Source organism: Centroberyx gerrardi, chromosome 2 (assembly GCF_048128805.1).
Source record: "Centroberyx gerrardi isolate f3 chromosome 2, fCenGer3.hap1.cur.20231027, whole genome shotgun sequence".
Classification (NCBI taxonomy): Eukaryota; Metazoa; Chordata; class Actinopteri; order Beryciformes; family Berycidae; genus Centroberyx; species Centroberyx gerrardi.
The window spans coordinates 17,845,361-17,870,276 of NC_135998.1; the positions used below are offsets into that span (position 1 = coordinate 17,845,361).

At 43.3% G+C, this 24,916-nt stretch overlaps 1 protein-coding gene across 1 annotated transcript in view; it reads left to right on the top strand.

Moving 5' to 3' along the window:
• The first annotated feature begins 247 nt into the window (after positions 1 to 247).
• The window catches only part of dnm1a (dynamin 1a), a 54,749-nt gene continuing 30,080 nt past the window's right edge, over positions 248 to 24,916 (top strand). Inside the window, exons 1-10 of the mRNA XM_078285970.1 lie at positions 248 to 408; positions 14,233 to 14,306; positions 15,656 to 15,805; positions 16,564 to 16,767; positions 17,045 to 17,143; positions 18,214 to 18,374; positions 18,632 to 18,774; positions 19,002 to 19,137; positions 21,189 to 21,256; positions 23,744 to 23,882. Of these exons, the coding sequence (XP_078142096.1) occupies positions 248 to 408; positions 14,233 to 14,306; positions 15,656 to 15,805; positions 16,564 to 16,767; positions 17,045 to 17,143; positions 18,214 to 18,374; positions 18,632 to 18,774; positions 19,002 to 19,137; positions 21,189 to 21,256; positions 23,744 to 23,882 (1,335 nt within the window). The remainder of the gene's footprint in view (positions 409 to 14,232; positions 14,307 to 15,655; positions 15,806 to 16,563; positions 16,768 to 17,044; positions 17,144 to 18,213; positions 18,375 to 18,631; positions 18,775 to 19,001; positions 19,138 to 21,188; positions 21,257 to 23,743; positions 23,883 to 24,916) is intronic.

Genomic DNA, 24,916 nt, shown 5'->3' on the forward strand with positions numbered 1-24,916 from the left:
GAGGAGAGAGCCCGGCAGTCGAGAGGAGGGAAGAGAGAGAGAGAGAGAGAGAGAGAGAGAGTACTATAATATCCGAGGTGATCTGACACCAAAGGAGGCGCAATCAATGAGGGAGCAAACCGAAAACTGAACCGCGTACAGAAGCCCAAAACGTTTCAGCGCCCTCTGAGGAGGGACAGCAGCTCCCTTCAGATTTCCCACTGCGTCCTGAAGAGGAGACAGCCCGATCCCATTGCATTTGGCAAAGATGGGGAACCGGGGAATGGAGGATCTGATTCCTCTGGTGAACCGCATGCAGGATGCCTTCTCCGCCATCGGTCAGAACGCAAACCTGGACCTGCCGCAGATCGCCGTGGTCGGCGGCCAGAGCGCGGGCAAGAGCTCGGTGCTGGAGAACTTCGTCGGGAAGTAAGTGGGCTTTAGGTGTCGGTGCGCCAATGCATCAGACGGCCGCAATGGCTTTCATTTCACACCTATCCATCCCCGTCCCCCGTCCCATCCCCATCCCCATCCCCCCCTCCAGGCCTTTTCTTTACCTGCGGCCGTTATTGAGAGGCTCAGGATGTGATTGATTGGTTTAAATTATTGCACATTTCCTCAGTTTGTTGTCCTTTTACCTCCCTACCTTTTTCCCTTATCACACTAGGCTGCTAAGGGAATCCGAGGAGATTATTTTGTTGCATAAATCCCCCCCCCCCCCCCCCCCCCCCCAGTGAAATTCACTGGCTAATTGCTGCATGGTGCAATAGACGTGTTATTGTTAAATGCACAGCTCATTATAAGAGATATGATAGCCCGCAATCCGTGGTTATTTGCAGGTTATATTTGACCGCTACCCAGCAGCAATAATATCACCATACAATAAATCACCTCTGCTATTAATGCGGTAGGCTATAGGCGTTTGAAAATAACTTCTTCGCATTCATTGAAGTTTCTAAACTTCATGGCATTGAGTGTCGAAGTGACACCAAGTTCTTTATTATTATAACTCGTATGCGATCCATTTAAGACCAGGAGCAATTTGTATGCTGACTTCCTGTAAACACACGGGGGATGCAATGCTGCATGTGTTATTGTTTCTCTGGCAGAGCTACCATTTTGTTATTCATACTGTAGGCTCATTCATTCAGACCTGAGAGTGGTGGAGACAGTTGCGTGGACAGGTTTCAGTCTTGAAAACCTGCACAGAATCTTTTCAGTTTCATGAAGTCCCAACACAGAACATATAGGATGCAAAACAAAGCCTGGGGAACCAATCTGCTGTGCTGCAGTATGACCTTGCTAGGAGAGAGAGGGGGAGAGGGGGAGAGAGAGAGAGAGAGAGAGGGAGAGAGAGAGAGAGAGAGAGAGAGAGAGAGAGAGAGACCTGAGCTTTGAGCCCTTCCAGCTCGGCTCAGCATCCATCTGTCAGTGCTTATATAGGTGAAGCTTACTGCATGCAGGCAGCGTAGGTGTCACCAGCGAACTGACTGACTGCCAGCCCTGCTGTAACATTTTGCAAATCACCTCACAGGTTTCATTTTTTTCACCGCGGTGCAGTTTTTGGGGCTCATAGCCCCCAGATGTCCCACTTCATCTTTGCCCATCCTGCTGCCAGTGTGTTACACGGTGTGTGATTCAGCAGTATTTTTCTGCTTAGGCAAGGTCAGACTGCGTGCATCGCCCTAAAAGCCTGAGCCAAATCACTTTTCCCATTGAGCGAGGCCTGGGTTTAATCCCCAGTATAATGTCAATGACACCAACCCATGATTTGTCCTGCTGGAGGGACAGGAGTCTGTTTGTGCAGCAACTGATTTGAAAAAAGAACACGGCAATAGCATTTTTAATTAATTCACCTTTGTCCGGTGGAGCTAATTAGGCGCGAACACATCTGGCATTGTTTTTTCTTTCTCCTGATGCCTCCTCTCGCTTGTACATGTGTTTGGCAGTAGAGACAGACAGCTCACCACATGGCCACACAGCTAATCCCCTTCTTAACAGGTAGTAGGTCTGCCACGCTCCTGTAATGGCCTCCGTGGCACCCGACTGTTTACATGTCAAAGGAGTCAGGTAATAAATATAATACCATCGGTGGAAGGAATATCTGTTTTGTGAATGATGTACAAGAGCCAATCAAGTGATTTAACTTGATAAGCACCGGAATAGCCTCAAACATAACAACACACAACCAAACACTTGAAAGGCAAAGTGTTTAAACAACTTGTAGTCATGCCTGGTATGTATTTTTTTATTCAGCTCTTTAATAGAGAACCAATAGAGAGATGTATAAGCACAATGTCTTACATGGTGATTTGACAGCAAGTAAGCATCACTGTTGCCAGCTGGGTAAACTTGTTTTAACATCATAGATAGTACTGGTTAAAACCACAAGAGTTATAGTGATAATAATAATACTACTACCACTAATAATAATCATAATAATAACTTTATTTATAGAGCACTACAAGGTTACAAAGTGCTTTACAAGGAAAGTCTGTACAGCTGACAGTAAAACAAAATAAAAAGTTTAACACCACAGAAGCATCAGATAGTCACCATAAATAGATTAAAATCAATCAAATTAATTAAAAGCAATCCTGAAAAAGTGAGTTTTTAAGAGTGATTTAAAAGAGGACAGGTAGGATAGGTAGGCCTACTGGCCGGCCTCTGACTAAAAAAGACCCGTCCCCCTCGGTGTTCTGCCTGGACTGAGGAACAGACAAAACATTCCTACCCGAGGATCTCAGGCTCATACAGGATTAAAGGCTCAGCAATGTATGGAGCAAGTCTGTTGCGTGCTTCAAAAGTGATCAATAAAAATCTTAAAATCAATCCTAAATTTTACAACAAGCCGGTGGAGTGAAGCTAAAACAGGAGTGATGTGTTCTCTCTTTTTGGTCCTCTTTTTTGAGTCTGACAGCTGCATTTTGGACCAGCTGTAGTTTGTAAAGTAATATTCTAGTCCTTTTTACATCTTGAGGATTATGTTAAGGAAGAGTCAATCTACAGGATTAACCCAAGAAGTATAGACTTGAGATATGTGTATTATTACAAACAAATGCTGAATCACAATGACGCTGCCTTTAACTGTAGAAAAGAATCACAATTGTGTCAATAAGCGCTGCAGTCTTTGCTATCTTACACTAGTATCCCATCATACCGAGTTTGTGTGTGTGTGTGTGTGTGTGTGTGCGTTCTCTTCCTCTCCAGCTGTAATGACATCACTCAGGTCCTCCTGGTCCTGCTGTTGCCATAATCTTCCTTCTCCCCTCCCAGTGGCCTATTGTGTTTGCATTATCTGCCCACACACACATACAATATGCTGTGTGTTTGTACGTCACAGCGCTCCGTCTCTCTCTCTGTCTCTCTCTCTCTCTCTCTCTCTCTCCGCCTCCCTCTCTCTTATTCAGACATGTACACTGACGCTGCTCACTCTCTCTCTCTCTCTCTCTCTCTCACACAGAGTCATTTAACGTCCTCTTTCTGTTAGTCCTGTAATCTGTGCGGCTGTCAATAAGCTGCTTGCTTTTTCATCCTTTTTACTTTGAATAGAGAAAACTAACAGCATGGGCCTCGGCTCATAGTGACGTTCAGTAACTGTTGTTCTGTCTGTTTGGATGGATGAGGGAGCAGACTGACGGACAGAGGCTCCTTCTCTTAGCTGAGGGGGTTTCCCTGTCAGGTCACATGACCCTGGTACATGCCACTACTCCTCTGACCTGGTGATGAAATCTCTGACTTTGGAAGGGATTAATGCCTCAAGATAGATAGAAAGAGAGAGAGAGAGAGGAGGGTTTCCATGCACAGTCATAATTACCTGACAGAAACAGTATTTTTCTAGAGTACCACTACCAGTCAAAAGTTTGGACGCGCATTTTTCTTTATTTTTACAATTTTTCACATTTCGGAATAATAGTAAAGACATCAAAACTATGAAATAACACAAATGGAATTATGGCAGTTTATGTTAAACAAATCAAAACTATCTTATATTTTAGATTCTTTAAAGTAGCCGCCCTTTGCCTTGATGGAAAGGCAAAGGCTTTGGAAAGCAATTCATACATAGGCATCAACTTCACTATTTATACTTTTCTAAAAAACTAATTTCAAGCATTTAAGCATAAGCCTTTAGATCAAAATGGCTTTAAGAGAATGAAAAACATAGTACATTCAACCAGGTGTGTCCAAACCTTTGACTGGTAGTGTACATAGTGATAGGAACAAAAGATAAATGCAACATTTGTATTATTTCTTACTTTGTTACACACAGATGAACATAACTAAATGAGTCTGCGTTTGAAATATTGCTAAGCGATATCACTGTCTGTTCATAGACTGTTTTTGCCAGTAAAATAGGGCTGATTATTCCATTCATCTATTATCCAATTCATTCTCTCTCTGTGTTATTGCAGCTTATAGTTAAACTGCCAACATATCGTTGATGTATAGAGAAATGTACATACACCAAATGGCAGAGAGGCACTTCCACGAATGACTTCGCAAAGCGTTTTGGCCGTTTGAAGCTTGTTCTAGTCTATTTGACTGTGAGTGAGAGGGGGTTTGTCAGCAAGCAGCAAGTATGAGTACAGCACAGCACATGACATTTGGTTGGACAAAAGAGAGCGTGAAATGGAGACAAATAACTTGGCAGTGACGGATAAAGAGTGGGAAGTGCAGGCAAAAATTCTGCTTTCTTTGGAGACATGTAATAATTGTCAAACCAGTGTTTCTAATCAATGTATCTTTTTGAAAGGAGTGTATATGTAGAAATGGTCACTCTTGATAGTGCGGCACGACACCGATCCTCTGTGTCAGGTGGATTAGATTTTGACTGTGACTGGCTGGTGTGAATCAGGGACAAGGACATCCAACCTCCTCCTCCAAGCTGTTACGACAAGCTACACTAATGACATGAGAGAGATGTGTGAGACGCACTGATGCTAATCAAGGTTGTGTTCCCCTTGTCTCTGCTTTCCCCCTTTTTCTGCTCTCTCTCTCTCTCTCTCTCTCTCCTTCTCGCGTTCTTCATCGGTCCCTCGCACAAAACCTGTCGTTCTCATTCCTGTTTTCACCGTTCAGTTTACGTCACCACAGTTCGACCTAGCCTTCCTATATCCTAGCCCCCCCCCCCCCACCCCCACCCCCATCTGTACTCCTTGATGCACTCTATCTATATAATTCACGTCACATGTCAACCTGTGTTAGCCCCGCGTCCTTCACTTGTGTCCCAGCTGAGGTTTCGGGTTGTTTATTGCCGGTGCCTGATGACAGCGGAGAAGATGAGGGATTTCATCAATCTGACTCAGAGCACCACCCCCTCTACTTCTCTCGCTGTCTCTCTCTCTCTCTTTTTTTTTTCTCCCATGTGTTTAATTAGCGCACCCCCCCCCCCCCCAGCAGGCCTTCCCCCAAGCAGGGGGCTTCACTGGTCTCCAGTGATGGGAGAAACACACCAATACACAGGTGTTAGGGTGGAGGTGGGGAGGCTGGTCCGGGGCAAATGTAACGTTATTCGTTTTACCGGTTAAAGCCAACGCTGAAATGTGATCATTATAGACAGGAAAGATCAGGAGAGAGAGAGGGATGACATGCGACAAAGGTCCTGGGCCAGATTCAAACCCAGGATCACGAACTTTGAACTTAGACCCACTGATTCACCTTTCTGTGAGGTTTTTGAGGAAGGCAAATCAGCCAAGAAACCTCTCTGACAAAGTGTCTATGTGAGAAGTGAGATATACCTCGGCTCAAAAGCTACCAGGAAGAGAGGAGTAACTGTTCAGAGCGGAGAGATAACATCCCCCATAAAACTTCATTACGGAGAAGAGTGAGCGAGGCCCGGGCTCGTGCGCCCAAAACCACATCAAACACGTTCATCATCATTCAGTGGCAGGACGGTAATTAAGATCCGATTTCATGCTGTTAGGTTTGTAATGTAGAAGATGTGGCTATGGGAGAGATGGGAGGTTCAGCTGTGGTGGTGAAGGCAGGTGATGTCTTAGTAGAGTTTTTACCTGTTTCTTTACCATTGAAGATCACAGCTGTGTTTATCTTTAACTCTGTATGTGTTCAATCAGGTTGTCTTGTTGGGATTTGCAGTCAAGTGGAAATACGCAGTGTATGAGTTGTCTTAATGTCTGAATTTTCTGTTACATTGTGTAGTATTTGCCGGCTGTGTCTGAATCTTAAAATGGTTTTGATTAAATTTAGTAGGCAATTTTTTTACATCATTATACTGAAATTATACTGAAAATGGCAGAATGTTATATTATTTTTGACTGAAGCAGAAACCAGAAAACATATTAACTAGAACCCAGTCAGGTACAAAACTACTTATAATGCTGTATGACACAGATGGGTGTTTGGGTTACAGTAAGGCTTGAATTCAGTATGTTGAATTTGTCATACAACACAGTGATCATTTTCATGTACTGCAGAGCGCACTACAGTGTACAGCACAGTTAGCATGGACAATACTTACTGAATGGACTCGACAGATTTCAGACACACACAATGTTTTTTTGTCCAGAAACTGGCTTCAGGACCACGGACAGTTCTTCAAAACACACCAGATGGCAAACGACTGACACAGCGGCCCACTGACCACCTCACTTTGTAGCTCTAACACTCAGCAAATATTAAACATTTTGATGCATTTGTGTATTTTTCATGTATAATATTCACAACTTCATTTCAGATAGAAGTACACTTCAATTTATCATCACCATAGTGGGTTAGAAAACTGAAGAGGACATTAGATTTCTTTAGGAATTGTTCAAAGCTATTCCAACATTTTGCTTCTGTACTTCTGATTTGTGGTTTGTCCTGATGCAGTGTTTTAGCAGGATGTAGTTTTTTGCATAGTGGGCAATCCACTCCATCCAGTCCAGTTTCTGTTAAAAACGGGGTCTGCTGAGGTCTGCAGCGGAGACACTATTTTAAAAGGATGGATTGGGATGGATTTGGGATTTGGGCTTTATTTGATACTTGACAGTGGAGAGTAACAAGAAAAGATGGGAAAGAAAGTGTGAGGTAACATGTGACAAAAGTCCTGGGCTCGATTCTAACCCAGGATGTTGTGACCACATGGTCCACGCCTCGGCCAACTGACACCACTTTGTTATTCATGAAGCTCGCCGGCTCCAGCACAATCCAGGAACATTCAATTACAACTCCCACTCCCACCACGTGTCTCTCTCCCTGCTGCCATCACTATCTCAAACCCCCCCGGGAGGGAGATTATGATTATAATATAGCCGGGTTCACGTTATTACATAACATGAAGAAACGCCAAAAGCATTCTGATGATTAGCAGCAGCTCCGCTCAAGTGAAAGACAGCGACAGTATGGGGAGCTGCATTAAAGCCCTCGTACTCCTCTAACTAAACCCTGATGTGGAAGAGGAGGTGAAGTAGAAACATAGTAGAAAGATGGTCTTTTCATGCCTTACACAGGATGACATGGACAGTGTGAAACCTCTCATAATGTTTGTATTCAGGCGGTGTAATGAATGTGGCTTTAAGGTGGATTTATATAGATGTAACAGGATAATTAGTAGTCTATTATGGCAAGTGCACACCTCCCATATGTTGTTCACTATAGTTATCTCCTGCTAGTTCTTTTTCAGTTATTGACTATTTTTCTTGGATGCACAGAGTTCTAGTAGGGACTTGTAAAGTATAATTATGCTTCTGAGGACTGTTTTTTTAAGAGGACTGGGTGAATCTGAGCTCTGTGAATGAAGTCAGCCGGGTTTAAACGAGTGGTTTAAACAATGAAAAGGACAGTAAGTAAGGAAACAGCAAGAGTAAGAGAGCAGTGAGAGAGAGAGGCAGAGAGGAGACCAGTTGTTCTGATACTGCTACAGAGGATTACCACTAATCTCTGTTTGGTCCACAGCTTGACAACAATAAATTCTGCCATTGGCTCTGGTCTAATCTGGATGTCTGCCGCCAGCCAGCAACCGGCCATTTCATTGGCTTCCCTTTACCACAATGGCCGACAATAATCTCTGTGTGTGTGTGTGTGTGTGTGTGTGTGTGTGCACTCTTCATTACCAAAAAGCAATCTCATCCTTTCCCAGACCCGGGCGCTGCTGGGAAACGAAATTACCTCCCTGTGCTGGTCCACTCATGGTGTCTGGGCTGCTGCTGCACGCATTAGAGAGGGATTAGATTAGGCTCCGAGAATCGGAAGTGACGTGACACAAAGAGACCAACAGTGCCGCTGCAAAGACTTCTTTAATTTAGGATTATTAGGATTATTACATTTTAGAGAGACTATACTAAGATAAATAACATTTAAAAGTATTTAAAAAATCGGATTATGAGACATTTTACTAAAAAGTTGCCTGTGAGAAAGAAAAGATTTCACATGAAGACAACATCATAACAATAGTTTGCCTGGAAAACACCAGGCACAATACATTCATTTGAAATTGAAAATATACTACAATTAGTTATTCTGATACATTTTCAGTATTAGTTCAAACGCATTTTCCACTGGAGGCAGTCACCAAATCTATGAGTAGCACTTTAATTCTTTCAAAAGTAAAACTTTTATGTGCGTTTTGTCTACCATGCTGCCCTCTTGGCCAGGACTCAATCTCAATGAGACTTACCTGGTTAAATAAAGGTTAAATAAATAAAAAGGTACTCAAGGGCTCAATGTGTTTTGAATGTTTTGAATGTTTTGAAGGATAACATATATCCAGAATTTTAAATACAACTTATTTCACTTTATATTACATTGTGTAAAACCCAACCTTCATCCAAAACATAGACAGAATATTTCTTATTCCAAAAGGAAACAACAGAGTGTACATCAGAAGATTATCATTTGTGCTCAGTATAGGGACGGGGCAACTAATATTTACTGTTCCTATGTAAATACATGCTTTTTTTTGGGTAATATACCAATAAATAGGCTTTAGTTTATCACCTAACTTTCTGTCAGTCAGGACAGAATAGAAGGTAAACAGTTTGACTGTAAGAGTGTTTCAAACTGTTCAGTGGAGCTGAGATATTCAACCATGTCAAACAACAACATGTTTTATTTCTCCTCTCAGGCTCTGGGCTGATGAAGGCTGTCTGTTGTGTTTGACAGAACGCTTTCTCTTGTAGAACGTGTTCATGTGTCCAGGCAGAAGTGAATAGGTCAACAGTGTGTGTCCACACTCATGTTTGTGTGTGTGCTGTTCATACAGCATTGTAACAAAGAAACAATGATCCACCACTCTGCAGCAGCTGGCGTCCACTGGGCACGAGTAAATTTAGGTGTGTGTGTGTGTGTGTGTGTGTGTGTGTGTGTTTGAGCAGGAGAGAATGAATGAATGCACTGTATTGTCCATCAACATCAACTTTCCCCTGACAGTCTATGCTATTGAATCCTAACATATGACACAAAAAACCTTGAATCCACTTTTTTATCTATCTATCTATCTATCTATCTATCTATCTATCTATCTATCTATCTGTTTATGTATGTATGCATTTATTTATTTCTCTTAAATCCTTTGTTCCAAGTTGACTTGTTTGGAGATACAAGATGTCTGCAGGACACTGAGAATATAAAAAGCTCACACATGAAAATTGAGGTGAATCAAATCCATCTGCTGGGGCTCAGGTGCCACATCCCTTAGTGAAGGTCAGGCCCTGCGACCTGCAGTCAGCACTTAAATGTACTTTAACCCCCCCCCCCCCCCCCCCCCATGTCTACTGATTAAATAATTACCTTTCAGGATTTTAGGATGTCTTGTCCCTCGATGCCCCCCCCCCCTCCCCCCCCCCTCATTGTATTGCCTCCTCATCCATTTTTCAGCTTCCCCCTCACTCTCTCTCTATCGCTCCTGTCTGGGGATTGCGGCAGTGCTTTTGGCAGCCATGTGAGTGTGAGTGTGTGTGTGTGTGTGTGTGTGTCTGTGTGTGTTTGTTATTCTGTCTCATTCTCTCTGTTTCACTCTCCCTCATTCACTCAAACACACCAAAAAATACACTCATGTACACACACAGACACACACACACACACATGTGCACCTCACTGTGGGGGAGGGAAACAGAGGAGGGGGGAGGGCCCTCACTCTCTCAGCAGGATTAAGTAAATGATGAGTGTACAAAGGGACTCTCTCATCATCACAGCTGCCCCAGGTGACCAACCTGAGGAGGTGGAGGGGTGGGGGTGTGTGTGTGTGTCTCTGTGTGTGTGTGTGTGTGTGTGTGTGTGTGGATGTGCAGGAGAGAGATATGTGGCAGGAAAGAGAGATGGAGAGGGGAGAGTCAGCAGTGCTGCTTACTGTTTCATCTTCTTCCCTATAGTCAAATGTGATGAGCTTTTTTTTATGTGTGGGGGCAAGTCGTTTCAGCATTGTAGCAGTGTGTGTGTGTGTGTGTGTGTGTGTGTGTGTGTGTGTAAGGCTGATTTCTCCATGCCTGCTCCTCCCATTTGGATGGTCCTTATGGTGGCAGTTTTGGGGGAGGGGGAGGAGGAGTGGAGTGAAAGGACCTGCAGTTACGGCCATCTGTCTTCTCTGAAAGGCATCAGTGGTGGGAGAAGAAGGTAGAGGGGCAGCCAGACTCAGACAGACAGACAGACAGGTGGATGGATGGATGGACAAACAGGCAGACAGACAGACAGACAGACAGACAGCAGGGGTACCGCTAGGAATTATAGGCCCCCCACTTTGATGCATCTAATTTAGTGCAGGAGTCCAGTAGTCCAGTGCTTGGGCTCCCATGAAAGTATTTCCCCTTACCCCCCAACTAGCGGCAGGCCTGCAGACAGACAGGCAGGCAGATGGGCAGACACACAGACAGACAGGCAAGTAAACAGACAGATAGACAGACAGATACCTGACATAGAGGCAAGGCACCACAGCAGGTCAAGAGGAAGATGTAGAAACAAAAAAATGTGAAGCTAAAAACGATTAAACTCAACATCGTGTAACATGAAGAGTAGCAGCTATGGGTAATTAGCGAACGTTAGTGTTTTTAATAGGCCTAAGCTGTCATCGGCATGAGATAGACAAATTAATTTGTCTGAGCAGACGCTCGCACAGATGAAGCTTGCTCATCACATACAGGTCATGTTGGGACGAGCAAAATTTATCTTAAACCATGAAGTTAGACTCTGATCTGCGGAAATCCAGCAACTTGCAGTGTTAGCAGCAGATTAGAGCACTAACTTCATTCATTAAAAAAGTTTGGATTTGGTGGCAATTAGCAATCTTTTCAACACTGCAATGTTTGTGCAGCCTTAATGATTTTGACCAGAGAAAACAATGTGTTTGTTTTTATTTAATGGCCTTTACTGCCTGTTTTTGATGTGGGTAACCACTAATCGACTTAATTGACGTGCACCGCTATCTTGAAAAAAAACAGCTGATCCGTAATTAACTCTCATGCTAATTCATCTACTGATTGATAGAGCTGAATACAGGCTCATGACTCGTACAGTATGTACAGAATGCTTCAGCCTTTTCTTCAGGATCAGGCCTCATCTATTTCTTATTTGTATCAGTGATTCACTGTTATTATTCACTGTTGAGTGCCAGAAGGCGTTATTGCAGTGTGTTGTATAACTGAAATTTAAAGACTTTATCTTATAATTCTCAAAACTCAAAACTTAAAACACAAAGCTCTTCATCTGCTTCAATTGCATCTGCTTCAGCGGCTTCAATTGCTGTTTTGCCCTCATTTTGAATAAAATTGCCGCACAGAACACAGATATGCTTGAATTGTATTTGTATGCAGAGTACAACAGTATTAGCAATTATATTCATTATTTTACTGAGATGTGAAGAAGGACTGTTCTGGCCAAGCTAATAAACTGCCCTTACACACACACGCATGCACACACGCACGCACGCACGCACGCATGCACGCACGCACACACACACATACACACTTACAGCATGCATCACTGAGTGAGGAGAACTGTCAGGTCAGCTGGTGCACAGTGCCAGCGGGGAGCTGACGCTGATGTTGCATAAGCAGCCGAACACTCCTGAAGAAAATCTTGTCTCTTGTCTCTTGTATGTACAAATACAAACACACATCCTGGCATGCAGTCATGTAGGAAACACAGAAACACATGCTTTCATGCTCTCACAAACACACACACACACACACACACACACACACACACACCGCAAAACACCTCAGGGCAGCGTTTTAGCTGGCAACAGAAGAACACACACACACACACACACACACACACACACACACTATTGCTCTGCATAAACTGAAAGGAGATGAAACAGTCTGATGTGTTGATAAGAGCCCGAGCGCTAGAGTCTGCATACGGCCAATACTACAAAGAAGAAAATGCTTCAGGTCTTTAGACAACAGTATTGAAAAGAACAGCTAACTCTTCACTGATCATGCTGTGGAAACATTTGAGGAAACAGTGTAAAGCAAAGCAATGTTCGCTCTCCCTCTAAAATCCATAGTGAGAACAGTCTTCACAGCTGATTTTTTTCCCATTATGCCCTCCACTTTTACTCTGTTGTACTTTTTGTCTATGGTATTGGAATCAGAAACTGAAATAGGTTTACGTCTTACAACATTGTAACTGTTATTGACACACATTTTTAAAACACCAGCATTTTAGGATGAATACGCAGAGCTAGAGAGAGAGAGAGAGAGAGAGAGAGATACTAGTGATGCTGTGTAGATTCCCTCTTTCATATCTGCTCTCAGTTCTCTCTCTCTCTCTCTCTCTCTCTCTCTCTCTCCACCCCAAAGCATCAGGTAAAGCTGAAAGAGGTATTAACTCATTTCCAGTCCAGGGGTCAGAAAACATTAATTTAATCAGTTTTAAATTGCTTATAGATTATTTTATTCATTTGTACTGTCAGTAATTCTGCAAAGTTATATGAAGTGCACACTGTCACTGTCATTGTACTACCTTGTGAAACAGGAAAGCCCTAGTGTACACTATCCTGTATTTCAAGGATATTACAGTCAGTCTTAAGTATAGTGATTTCCACAGGCACAACAGATGTCATTGTTTACTCTGATCTAATCTGATCTTATATCTGGGGAAAAAACACAAGTCTTATATTTCTTTAGACAGTCAAGAAAATATCTGAGATGTATCTCAAACAGTTTTAGTGTGATTATCTGTGTAAAGGCAGTAACTGTAGGATAACTAGATGCACATGGCTCCAGGTCTTGGTCCAGTTCTAAACTATTATGTCTTAGACGGATAGTGAGTTCATTACAGTTGGTTTAGCTCTCAGCTTCACTCTCTCCCTCTCTGAATTTGTCCTTTTTTTGCCCAAGACAGCACTTTTCAAGTCCAACAAAATATTTATTTGTTCATAAACATTTTAATGTATAATAGTCACATAATTCATGACAATTCAACAACATTTTACTCTGTTCTGTCTATTTTCGTGAGGGTTTCATGACTCATGATTATCCCCTTACCAAGACTTTTAGTCAATTTGACTGTGTGACACTTTTTCTGCTTTGCTGAGTAAACCCACTTAAATGTGTCCTGGAGAAACAGCATGGCAGCTTTCAAATCAATATTTAACCTCATGGGATCTCACTAACAGCAGATGTGTGAAGCTTGGTTGTGATTCAGCATTGCACACACACACACGCACACACACACACACACACACACACACACACATACACACGCACACATACACACACACACGCCCATTTCCTCTCTCACAGAGACCCTTTTGTGCAGGTACGTCCTGAGGGAATGATACTGAATTCTTCCCCCAGCTTCAGCATGCTGAGTCTTAATCAATGACTCATGGGCTTTTGGCTTTTTGTTGTTAGATGATTCACCACAAGATTAATGACACAAGCGTTTTATTTTGTAATTTCTTCAATGGGTGCATTTGTTTCATACTTGGGCTGATATTCATGATAGATTTGGTCTGTTGCACAATGTAGTATCTGTGCTTCATTTGGATTTTTGAGTCTGACATACTTCCCGTATTTCTATTGCCTGATGAATTCGACACAGTACATTTGGAGTGTTTCTGAATATTTGAAAAACCTTATAACATGAGATGAGTGAGTTGTCCTATATATATTATTGATCACAGAGGGAAATCCGTGTGCAATCTGTATCAGGCACACACCCAGTTTTTCCAAGTATTTGTAACCGTTTCAAATTCTGACTACCTCGACCCATTTTGAATATATACGAGAAGTTTGTGTTGTTGTTAGTTTTCACTGATCGGCCTCCTTGCAGTCCTGGTTCAGCTCTCACTGTCGGTCTGTTGTGTTGCAGGGATTTCCTTCCCCGCGGTTCCGGCATCGTGACCCGTCGCCCCTTGGTGCTGCAGCTGATCAACAGTCCCACAGGTAAAATCTTACCCTGAATCTGGTTGTTTTGTATTTTGTTGTCTTTATGGTACGTTATTGTTTAACTCTTTCTGTCTTAATAAAAACAACAAGTCTAACCCTTACACCCTCTCAGCTTCCCCCTCCAACCTCCTTCTGGTTCCACAGGAAAACCCTTCCCCCTCCCCTCTCCTTCTGCTCTCTTTCTTTTTTGTTTTTTATAAGATTTTTATTTTAGTTTCAATATAGACACAATCCATGACATCTCATACATTTATCACAAACAAAACAACCAAGCATGAATTAAAAAAGACAAAGACAAATACAAAATAACTAAAGCAGAGTAGTTGATATCCTCTGCTCTCTCTCATTTATCGACAGGTTCAATCTTTCAAATCTTCCTCACTTACTAACCTCTTCCCTCCTTTGGTCTGTTAAAAAAAAAAAAATGCAGTCTTATCCCCTTAAATATTCCCCTTAAATATTCTCCCCTCCCTTGATCCTCCCTTGAAGGAGAAAGCATTCAAGAAATCTCTACAGACTTGGTGACGACAACAACAACCTCACGTTGCCATAGTTACGCCTCATTAGGTTGAGTCTGTCTACTGAGTGAGCTTTCTCTCACCAGCTTAGTCATGGTGTGAATCAGAAATTGATTTGCCTTCATTTCATTTGAATACGTTCTCATGGCTGCTGGATTATATTATGGCATTTGGCTTTGTCACTTCTGATAAACTAAGCTGTAATTATTAGGCTTACAGCTTTTATTTCAGAGCCTCCTAGGAAACAGTGGAAATGTTGTTTTCTAGGCCTTAATTATACCTTAATAACAGCAACTTTTTTCTTTAAATAATTCATATTTAATCCTTTCATGCCATAATAATGAATTGGAGCACTGTGGTGTACAGTCTTAAATAAAGTGTTGCATGGAATCCTTATTGTCCAAGAAATTTTCCATTTATAGGGAGAATTCACTGTAACATTCGCATTATTGAGATGTGAGTTCATGTGAAAAGGAAAGAGAGAGAGAGATCTTATTATTTGTCATGCTGCAAGTTTTTCTTTTCTTCTCTTGATGTTTCCATTAGCACAAGTCTTATCACTGGTGCCAGGGAGTCTTTTCTGCCACACTGGTTTGGGTGAAAAAGTGAAAATATACCATGCTTCCTCATCAGTTTTGTCTCTTCTCTTCTCTTCTCTTCTCTTCTCTTCTCTTCTCTTCTCTTCTCTTCTCTTCTCTTCTCTTCTCTTCTCTTCTCTCCTCTCCCCTTCTCGTCTCTTCTCTTCATTTATGTTCTTCTCTCTTATTCTCGTCCCTTTTGTCTTTGTATCTTCTTCCTTCACCCGCCTCCTCCCTCTGCCTCTACCAGAACATGCTGAGTTCCTCCACTGTAAGGGGAAAAGGTTCACAGAGTTCGACGAGGTTCGGCAGGAGATTGAGGCAGAGACCGACCGCGTCACCGGGGCCAACAAGGGCATCTCCCCCGTGCCCATCAACCTGCGCGTCTACTCCCCGCATGGTGAGGCTGGGGCACACGGCTGATACTGTGGGCGCTGCAGATTGACATCAACATCACTCTATTATATCAATATCATATCACTCTATTATTATCAATCCATCATAGGACAATCTGCTGTGTGAAGGAGGAAATTGAACAGTACTTCTTCATTATTACTAGTTTGGGGAGAAACAAAGACTTGAATGTTTTGCAGTTGCTTCTAACTTACTTCTAAGCTTGAATATTTTGCTAAATGTAGGATTTTTTTATATATGGTTGTGCAAACTAATTTTGATTGCACAAAAAAGAAACAGTAGCCCAATGACCTGCTTTTTTTTCTCTTATTTGATCCAGTTTGTGACTTGTGAGAGTTGTGAGTCATCAGTTAATTATAGCTGTTGTCTTGTGATGTTTGGTGATTTTCATGTTTTCACTTCAGTTGAAGGGTTACATGCTCCTCAGTGGGTTGAGAAAATTCTGAAGATTATGAAACCAAAAGAAAATCCACTGCATAAAGTCAAAACTGCATTGTGATCAAGCTAAAACAAGGCTGTTTTCCTTAGTTCCTGAAAAGTTGACATTTTGGAGATACAGGGTTTTCAGCCTGACAGCGACATTATATTAAAGTAGAGGAACCAAACTTACACTCTGCACACTTAGGTCCATGCAAGTTCCTTTATTTCACCAAGCTTTTGTAAATGATACACATCAAGAAAATCCTATATGGCTTATCTTCCCCTCCGCTCTTCCTTTCCCCTCCTTCCCTCCCTCCCTGCCAGTGCTAAACCTGACCCTGGTGGATCTGCCGGGGATGACCAAGGTGCCGGTGGGGGACCAACCTGCGGACATAGAGGCCCAGATTAAGGACATGCTGATGCAGTTTGTCACCAAGGAGAACTGCCTGCTGCTGGCCGTCTCCCCGGCCAACTCCGACCTGGCCAACTCTGACGCTCTGAAGATTGCCAAAGAGGTCGACCCACAAGGTGCGTGTACACACACACAAACACACACAAACACACACACACACTCACTTATATATTCTGATAGAACTCTACAAAAAAGAGCAACAGATGCAACACACACACACCTGAAACACACCTGAACGTACCTGAAACAAACAAAAAAGAAAGTCGTTTATCTTATCTCACAACTGGGATTTGTGCAGATGATATCATAGGATTACCATTTTGGTCTCTGTGTGTGTGTGTGTGTGTGTGTGTGTGTGTGTGTGTATGTGCGTGTGTGTGTGTGTGTGTGTAGGTCAGAGGACCATTGGGGTGATCACCAAGCTGGACCTGATGGATGAGGGGACAGACGCTAAGGACATCCTGGAGAATAAGCTGCTTCCACTGAGGAGGGGTGAGCGCACACACACACACGCTCACACACACACACACACACACACACACACACACACACACACACACACACCTCAGGGCCCTCTCGCTGACCCACTGTTTCCCTCTTGTGGTAATAAGACAGTCGTACTCAAAGCTGCTCTGTCAGTGGTGCAACCATTAAAACCAGAGAGAGAGAGAGAGAGCGAGAGGCAGGGAGGGATGGAGGTGGGTGCAATAAAACATAAAACAGAGAGAGAGAGAGAGAGAGAAAGGTGGAGGACAGAAAGTCAGGAAGAGCTGACAGGAAGAGTTGGACAGGAGAAAGGGGGAGGAGGCAAGGAGAAAAACACTGTCCTGGAAAAGGGCTTCTTTTCTTTGCAATAACATCTATCTTGTGGGCTGCCCTTTACTGCAATGTGCTGATGTGGTGCTTTTCCACTCGCACTTGGTTAGGACTCGGGCATGTGCTTTTGAATATTTTCCATGTCCTTTGTTTTTTCTTCTTTTTTCCTCCCCCTTTTTTCTCCCTGTCTCTCTCTCTCTCTCTCTCTCTCTCTCTAAAGCTATGGATATTTACATTTACAAGGCTGCTGGCTCACAGGCCCAGTGGTTATAGAGCATGAAACAGCCTTTAACAGAGTGATGCATGAGGAGACTTAACTGGAGGTGAAATGGGATCCGTGTGACCCGATCTCTCTCTCTCTCTCTCTCTCGCTCTCTCTCTCTCACAAAGACACACACACACACACATACACACACACACACACACACACACGCTTTCTTTCTTTCTTCCTTCTTTCCTTCTTTCTTTCCCTCCAATTATTTTCTTGTGGTCGATCCCATGTCTCTCTGGGCTCAACTTCCAAATCCATTTCATATTATGTGTTTACTGTAAATTCAGAGTATAGCACATTCCCACATAGGCCATAACACATAACTGTGCTATCTCCCAATCAACTTGCCAATCCGGCCACAAGCGCTGAATCTGTTCCAGTCTCTTTTGTCGACTAAAAAAAAACGTGTTGGCTTTCTGTAAATCTCATAATATTTCTTCCTATACTGTAAAGGCTGTTGTCTGTCCATGTCCAGGTTACATCGGTGTGGTGAACAGGAGCCAGAAGGACATTGATGGCAAGAAGGACATCAACGCTGCTATGGCCGCCGAGAGGAAGTTCTTTCTCTCCCACCCTGGATACAGACACCTGGCCGACCGCATGGGCACTCCCTACCTCCAGAAAACCCTCAATCAGGTGTGTGTGTGTGTGTATGTGAGAGAGAGAGGGAGAGAGAAAGAGAAAGAGAGAGAGACAGACATAAATTGTGTCCATGTGCTTCTGTTTATTTATGTATACTTGGGAGTGTCTGCGTCTGTTGCTAGGTTCCTGTATTTTCCAGCTGCACCATTTCTCGTTCCAATCTTAAACATCCAACATTTCCCACGCTTCCTTTTTTATTTGCCCAATCGGTTTAACTCCTCGTTACCTTTTCTGACCTTTGACCTGCGCAGCAACTGACCAACCACATCCGGGACACCCTGCCGGGGCTGCGGGCCAAGCTGCAGAGCCAGCTCCTCTCCATAGAGAAGGAGGTGGACGAGTACAAGAACTTCAGACCCGATGACCCGTCTCGCAAGACCAAGGCTCTGCTACAGTGAGTGTACAGACGGATGGATGGATGGATGGATAGATAGATAGATAGATAGAAATGAGTGAAGAGTTGCTTGTCTTTATGCTAGAAGATAAGAAAGAAGAGGTGAAGGGGGAGGAGCTGTTTGCTGATAGCTTCCTTCAACAGCTAACACTCACAGGGGGCGTTTGATGTGTTGATCGGCTGTATATTTATCAGCTGTACGTCTGTGTGTCTCTCCCTCCCCGCAGGATGGTGCAGCAGTTCTCTGTGGACTTCGAGAAGCGTATAGAGGGATCCGGAGACCAGATCGACACCGCTGAGCTGTCGGGGGGCGCGAGGATCAACCGCATCTTCCATGAACGCTTCCCCTTTGAGCTGGTCAAGGTGTGTGTGATTTTGTGTGTGTGATTGTGTGTGTGTGTGTGTGTGTGTGTGTATTATTATGATAGTGTAGTATTAGACAAACCATTTAGATAATATTCCATTTTGAAATATTACTATATTATATTACCTACACTGTAGGTAATATGCAAAAATGCATCACTTATGCATCAACTTCAACTTCTCAGGAAAAGCAGCCTTGTTTTTAGCTTGACCGCCATGACTTTTTTGAGTTTATCTAACTGGTTTTGAAATTGTTTCATAAACCCAAGGGTTGTAAAATTGTCTTAATCCTTAAAGGAGCATATCTTTCAATTTAAGTTCCAACATAAAAATCACCAAAACTGCGGGGTTTACCTTTTATTTTTGACGTATAATCAGTAACTTCTCAAGTGCATTTTGATTAGCCGCCACACTACCCATCACCCGGTACCTCTCATCTGTCTAGCTGAGTTCTCTCTTCTTTCACTCTCCATTTCTCTCTCACACTCTCTCTCTCTCTCTCTGTCTCTCCATCTATCCCCCTGCTATCATTTCCCAGCCTCAGAAAGAGACAGGGCCAAGACTCATGCCTCCCTCAGGACCCCGGGCCTGGGCTTTATGACTAAAACATTCCTCGCTTCCTCCCTCTCAAACCTAACCGCTACCTCTCCCGTCTCCATGCCTCGCTCCGCCGCTCCCTCCCTTCAGACATTCTTCACTCTCTCTCTCTCTCTCTCTCTCTCCCTCCTTCACCGTATCCATCCATGTATCATCCCTCTCTCTCCTCTTCCTTTCCCTTCATCTCTCACATCATCTTTCCCTGACCCTGTCCTCCCTTCATCCCCTCCCTCCGTCCGTCTCACCTCCTTGGATCCCCTCCTCCCACTTCCTCGTTCAATCCTTCCCTCACTCCCTCGTTTCTTCCTCTTTTCTCCTCTTCTCTCGCCCTTTTCCCCTCCTCGCTCGATCATCCCTTTTCCTTCCCATCCTCTCCCGTTCCCCTCCCTCCTCTTCCCCCTCCCCCTCCCTCTGTCCTCTCTCTCCCTCCCTCGGACGATATAAAACTCACTGTCTGTGACTTACGCTGCAGGAAGGCGTCCCGCTGAGAGAACAGAGCAGGCTGCTTCATGCAGCCAGAAGCTCAGCCTGACATAAGACAGACAAGAATGTCTGCTAGACAGGTTAGAAGTCATATAGGGCCAGTTTGTCATCATGCTTTATATCCTGGTTGTTCATTATGGGAAGATAAGACAAGATGAAACTTTTGATGATCCATGTGGGAAAAATGGGTTGTTGCAGCAGCAAATAGCAATAGGATACAGCAAAGGAAAATAGAATAAAAACAGAAAAAAAGAGAATAAACAAGAATATTGTAAATGGGGTTATATGAACGTATGCGCAATTCCAACACTAGAACATGTTAGGCAGAATGTATGAATGAAATCTATTGAAAAAAAAAGTATGGATTACAGCATTATTGGGGTTTGCAAAATAATAGCAAAGAAAAGAATTAGAAGAAGTAGAAAAGAAGAAGAAAAAAAAGAGTGAAGAATATATATGTGTGAAAATATACCAAAAATATGAAATAAATGCGTAAGTGTGCAATAGATGGAAAACATGCAATATATAACATCAGAAGGATATGTGAAGATGAAGAAAACAGATATGTGAATGTACAGCACATACACAAAGTGCAAAATGTGCATCGTGTTCACATTAACAAGTCTGGGTGTGTAGATGGGTGTTGTAAAAACAATTTTACACCTTGTCGATATATTCACTTACAGATGTAGATCACGTGCAGAATGAAATTAAAGGCACTTTATGAGCTGACATGGTGTTTGGAAGGCTGTGGACTGATGAAAGAGTGGAGGGAAGGAGAGAGAGGATGGGTCATAACTTTCTCAGCACTGATCTATGTGTCTGTCATACGAAAAGTGTGTGTACGTGTGCGCTCAAGGGGGAGAGAGAGTTTAAACAAAAACCAAGGATGTCCCCATCAAGGTTGGTGTATGTGTGTATGTGTGTATGTGTTTGCTCAGTCCGTCCTCTGCTCTCTGTCTCCTTTTTAGATGGAGTTTGATGAGAAAGAGCTGCGCAAGGAGATCAGCTACGCCATCAAGAACATCCACGGCATCAGGCACGTCCGCCCTCCACCTCCCCCTCTCCCTCCCTCCCTCCCCCCCTTCTATCTCTCCATCAGGGTCACCCCTACTGGCCAGACTGCATCTAACTGACTTCCCCTATCTAATCACAAAGACCTCTAGACTAACTTTGAGCGCTCTGTTGCATACTGATGACATCAACAAATTGAGACAGAGGAGATTTGGGATCAGATAGGCGACTGCTGGTTGGATGATGATTGTTTGTCTGTCCTTTCTGTGTCTTTTTTATTTGTCTGTATGTCTGTCTCATGTCAGTGTGTCCCCTGTCTGTCTGTCTGTCTGTCTGTCCGTCTGTATGTCATCTGTCTGGTTGGTGAAATCCTATCCTTATGTGCCCCTCATCTGAGATGTACGGTAGCTCACTCAGTCCCCGTCCTTGGCTCTCCTTGTCTGTAGCTATGGATGATGCGTGCACAGGTATTATCCAGAAATGACAAAAAGATAAAACAAAATCATATGAATTAAGATTTGGTGCCGAAATTAATTTAAAAAAGATTGTTTGGTCTGCCTACATCAGACAAAATGCAGTGAAAAGCAGGAATGATGGAATTTATGGGCGGTCATCTGGTTGTGGGAAGCAGCATGGGTGGGACTGCACTCATCAAGAAATTATATTTAATTTACTTCCATGATGGACAGAACATTTTTGGTTTTTGCTTACACTTAGTGCCTTAGCATTTTGAGTAATTTGTGGTTGCATATCTTACTCTTTGGTGTTTATTGAATATGTACTTTGTTAGTGTCATTTTTAATCTAGACCTAACATCATAAAATGTTTTAACTGGATTAGGCACATTTTCTCAAGAAAATGTGAGTGTGCTTGTTGAAAGAGCAACAGCCTGAATGGGTGGTTGATTTCTAGTGGTTGCTATGGTGTCACTAGGTGGTTGCTATGTGAATGCTAGTGGTTGCTAGGGTGTTATTAGGTGGTTGCTAGGGTGTCATTAGGTAGTTGCTAGATGAATACTAGTGGTTGCTAGGGTGTTAATAGAAGGTTGCAGTGTGATTAATAGTGGTTGCTAAAGTGTTATTAGGTGGTTGTAATGTTATTAATAATGGTTGTTAAAGCGTTATTAGAAGGCTGGTAGGGTGTTAATAGGTGGTTGCTTGATAAATACTAGTGGTTGCTAGAGTGTTGGTGGGTGATTGCTAGGTTATTATTACTGGTTGCTAGGGTGTTACTAGGTGGTTTCAAGGGGATTACTTGTGGTACTATGTCTTTATAGGTTGCTGCTACTGTAGGTGATTACTAGTGGTTGTTAGAGTGTGACTATGTGGTTGCTAGGTGATTACTAGTGGTTGTTAGAGTGTCACTAGGTGGTTGCTAGGTGATTACTAGTGGTTGTTAGAGTGTCACTATGTGGTTGCTAGGTGATTACTAGTGGTTGTTAGAGTGTCACTAGGTGGTTGCTAGGTGATTTCTAGTGGTTGCTAGTAGTAGTGGTAGTTGTAGCAGAAGCAGCAGCAGTAACAAAGGGACAGAGGGAGAGGTGGACAGCGGCGTGTGAGAAACAGCACCTGCTCTGCTCTGTAATAATAAGTATGAGTAACAGTAGTAGTGTGTTTTCCTACATCAAGCACACTAATAATAAATATGAGTAACAATCGTACTGCACTTGCCTTCAGCAAGCACACTAATTAATGTCACTGGATTGATCTGTTATCCACAGGATTCCAGTGTTGGATATAAATGTTGTCCATGTACAATGATGAAGGCCAGAGGCCAAAAACCTGCTGTCCACCATGGAAATTAATTAAATAGATTTTCTCTATCGACTGAGATCCCATTCCTTCAAACAGACACATATGGATACTGCACCAACCAGTCTACGGAAAGTGGGAATTTTAAAAATAAACATAATTTTTGGGTAATATTTCTGTGTACCGGCCCGTATCATTGACCTGTCACAAAACAAGACAGGTGTGGAATCATCAAACACCTGTATAACATGCCCTCAACTTTTCAGACAGTGTTTCTCCTGAAAGGTCAGCAGGGTGCTTTTCTCATTAGAGGTAATATTTCTAAATTGGTAGACAGAAAAGACACCCTAATGTAGAATAAAAAAGTTATTCTATAAGCTATAATGAATGGTAGAGAGTAGGGAGAGGATTCTCCAGTAATTACTAACACACTAACTGTACCCACGTCTGAGGGGATATGACTGGATATGTGTGGGAGAAAACATCCTAGTAATTCTCACTTCAAACAGATTACTGGATATCTTTCCTAGTACTGTAACGTGTAGCTTTGTAACATTTTTTGTAGCCCCACTCTCTTTCCCTCTCTTTGTCTAATTTGTGTCTGTTCCTTTTTTATGTTTGACATGGGGGGAAAGCTCAGGAATGGAGGAGATTTCTTTACAATTAACACTCTTCTCTTTACCCAACCCTCCTCCCTCCCTCCTTCTTTCTCTCCACCTTCTTCCTCTTTTTTTTTGGCTGGTTCTCTCTCTGACGGGCAGAACTGGCCTCTTCACCCCGGACATGGCCTTTGAGACCATTGTGAAAAGGCAGATTGGGAAGATTAAAGAGCCTTGCACCAAATGTGTGGACATGGTCATTTCTGAGCTAGTCAATACGGTTAGGCAGTGTACCAAGAAGGTAAAAAAAACTAAACGGTGGATAGCAACTTTTTTTTTTTCATTTTCAACACACTTCCCTTACCCACAAAAACCCCTCCGCTGTTCACTCCCTCTTACTGTAACCACCTGGCTCTCTCCAGCCCTTGTTGTTTTTTCGGACAATGAGGGGACAACTGGAGTGGCAGGGTGGGGTGCGGTACACCTGCCTGCCTACCTGCCGCTTCGGATGGGTTTGGCTGGGCAGGGTGGCCGTGGCATGGCCATGATAGAGTGCTGTGCTGAAGAAAAACAATGTGTGGAAGCTGAGCGGTCACCGGTATATGGCTGCCTACGAAGGGTTAAATACCCGAGCAGCGAATGACACTGAGAACACCAGTTTAAATTAATAAAAACAACAACAATACCTGAAAATATGTGTAAATCTTGCAGTGCTGCAGGTTTACTATGTCTAGTGCTAAAACATCCACTAAGACATCCAAGTGTTAAGAGATTCATGTGTCAATCACTGGCAGCCATATTGGATGACCTCAGCGTCCAGACTTCCTGTGTGTGAGACCGCGGCTGTGCACCTGCAGCAGACGGGCGCCATGACGATTACATCTAGATGCTCTTCAAGGGGCTTCTGGGGCCAGACTCGGCTGCAGAGGCCCTCGAGCGTCAAACCTGGCCAAGAGAAAGTCCAGTAGTCTTTTATCCAAATTGATCCGCGATGACCGAACCGTATTTCAGCGCTGGTTGGGGCTGTAATAGCTTGGGAGACCTTGGGATAATAAACGCTGCGGTCGTGGTGAGGAACCCGCTGGAAATGAGAGGGGAAAGGATGGAATGGGTGGAAAAAGGGGTCAAGAAGAGGAGGAGAGCGGGGCGTCTTGGCCGAGCGTCTGGGTGCACAGCTGTGGTCTCGTGGCTCGTCGCTCGGAGCTTTTGGCTGGTGGAGTGGTGCAGGCTGGGATCTCTCTCTCTCTCTCCCTCTCTCCCTCTCTCTCTCTCTCTCTCTCTCTCTCTCTCTCTCTCGCTGTATCTCACCCTCTCTGTTTTCTCTCGACTGATAGA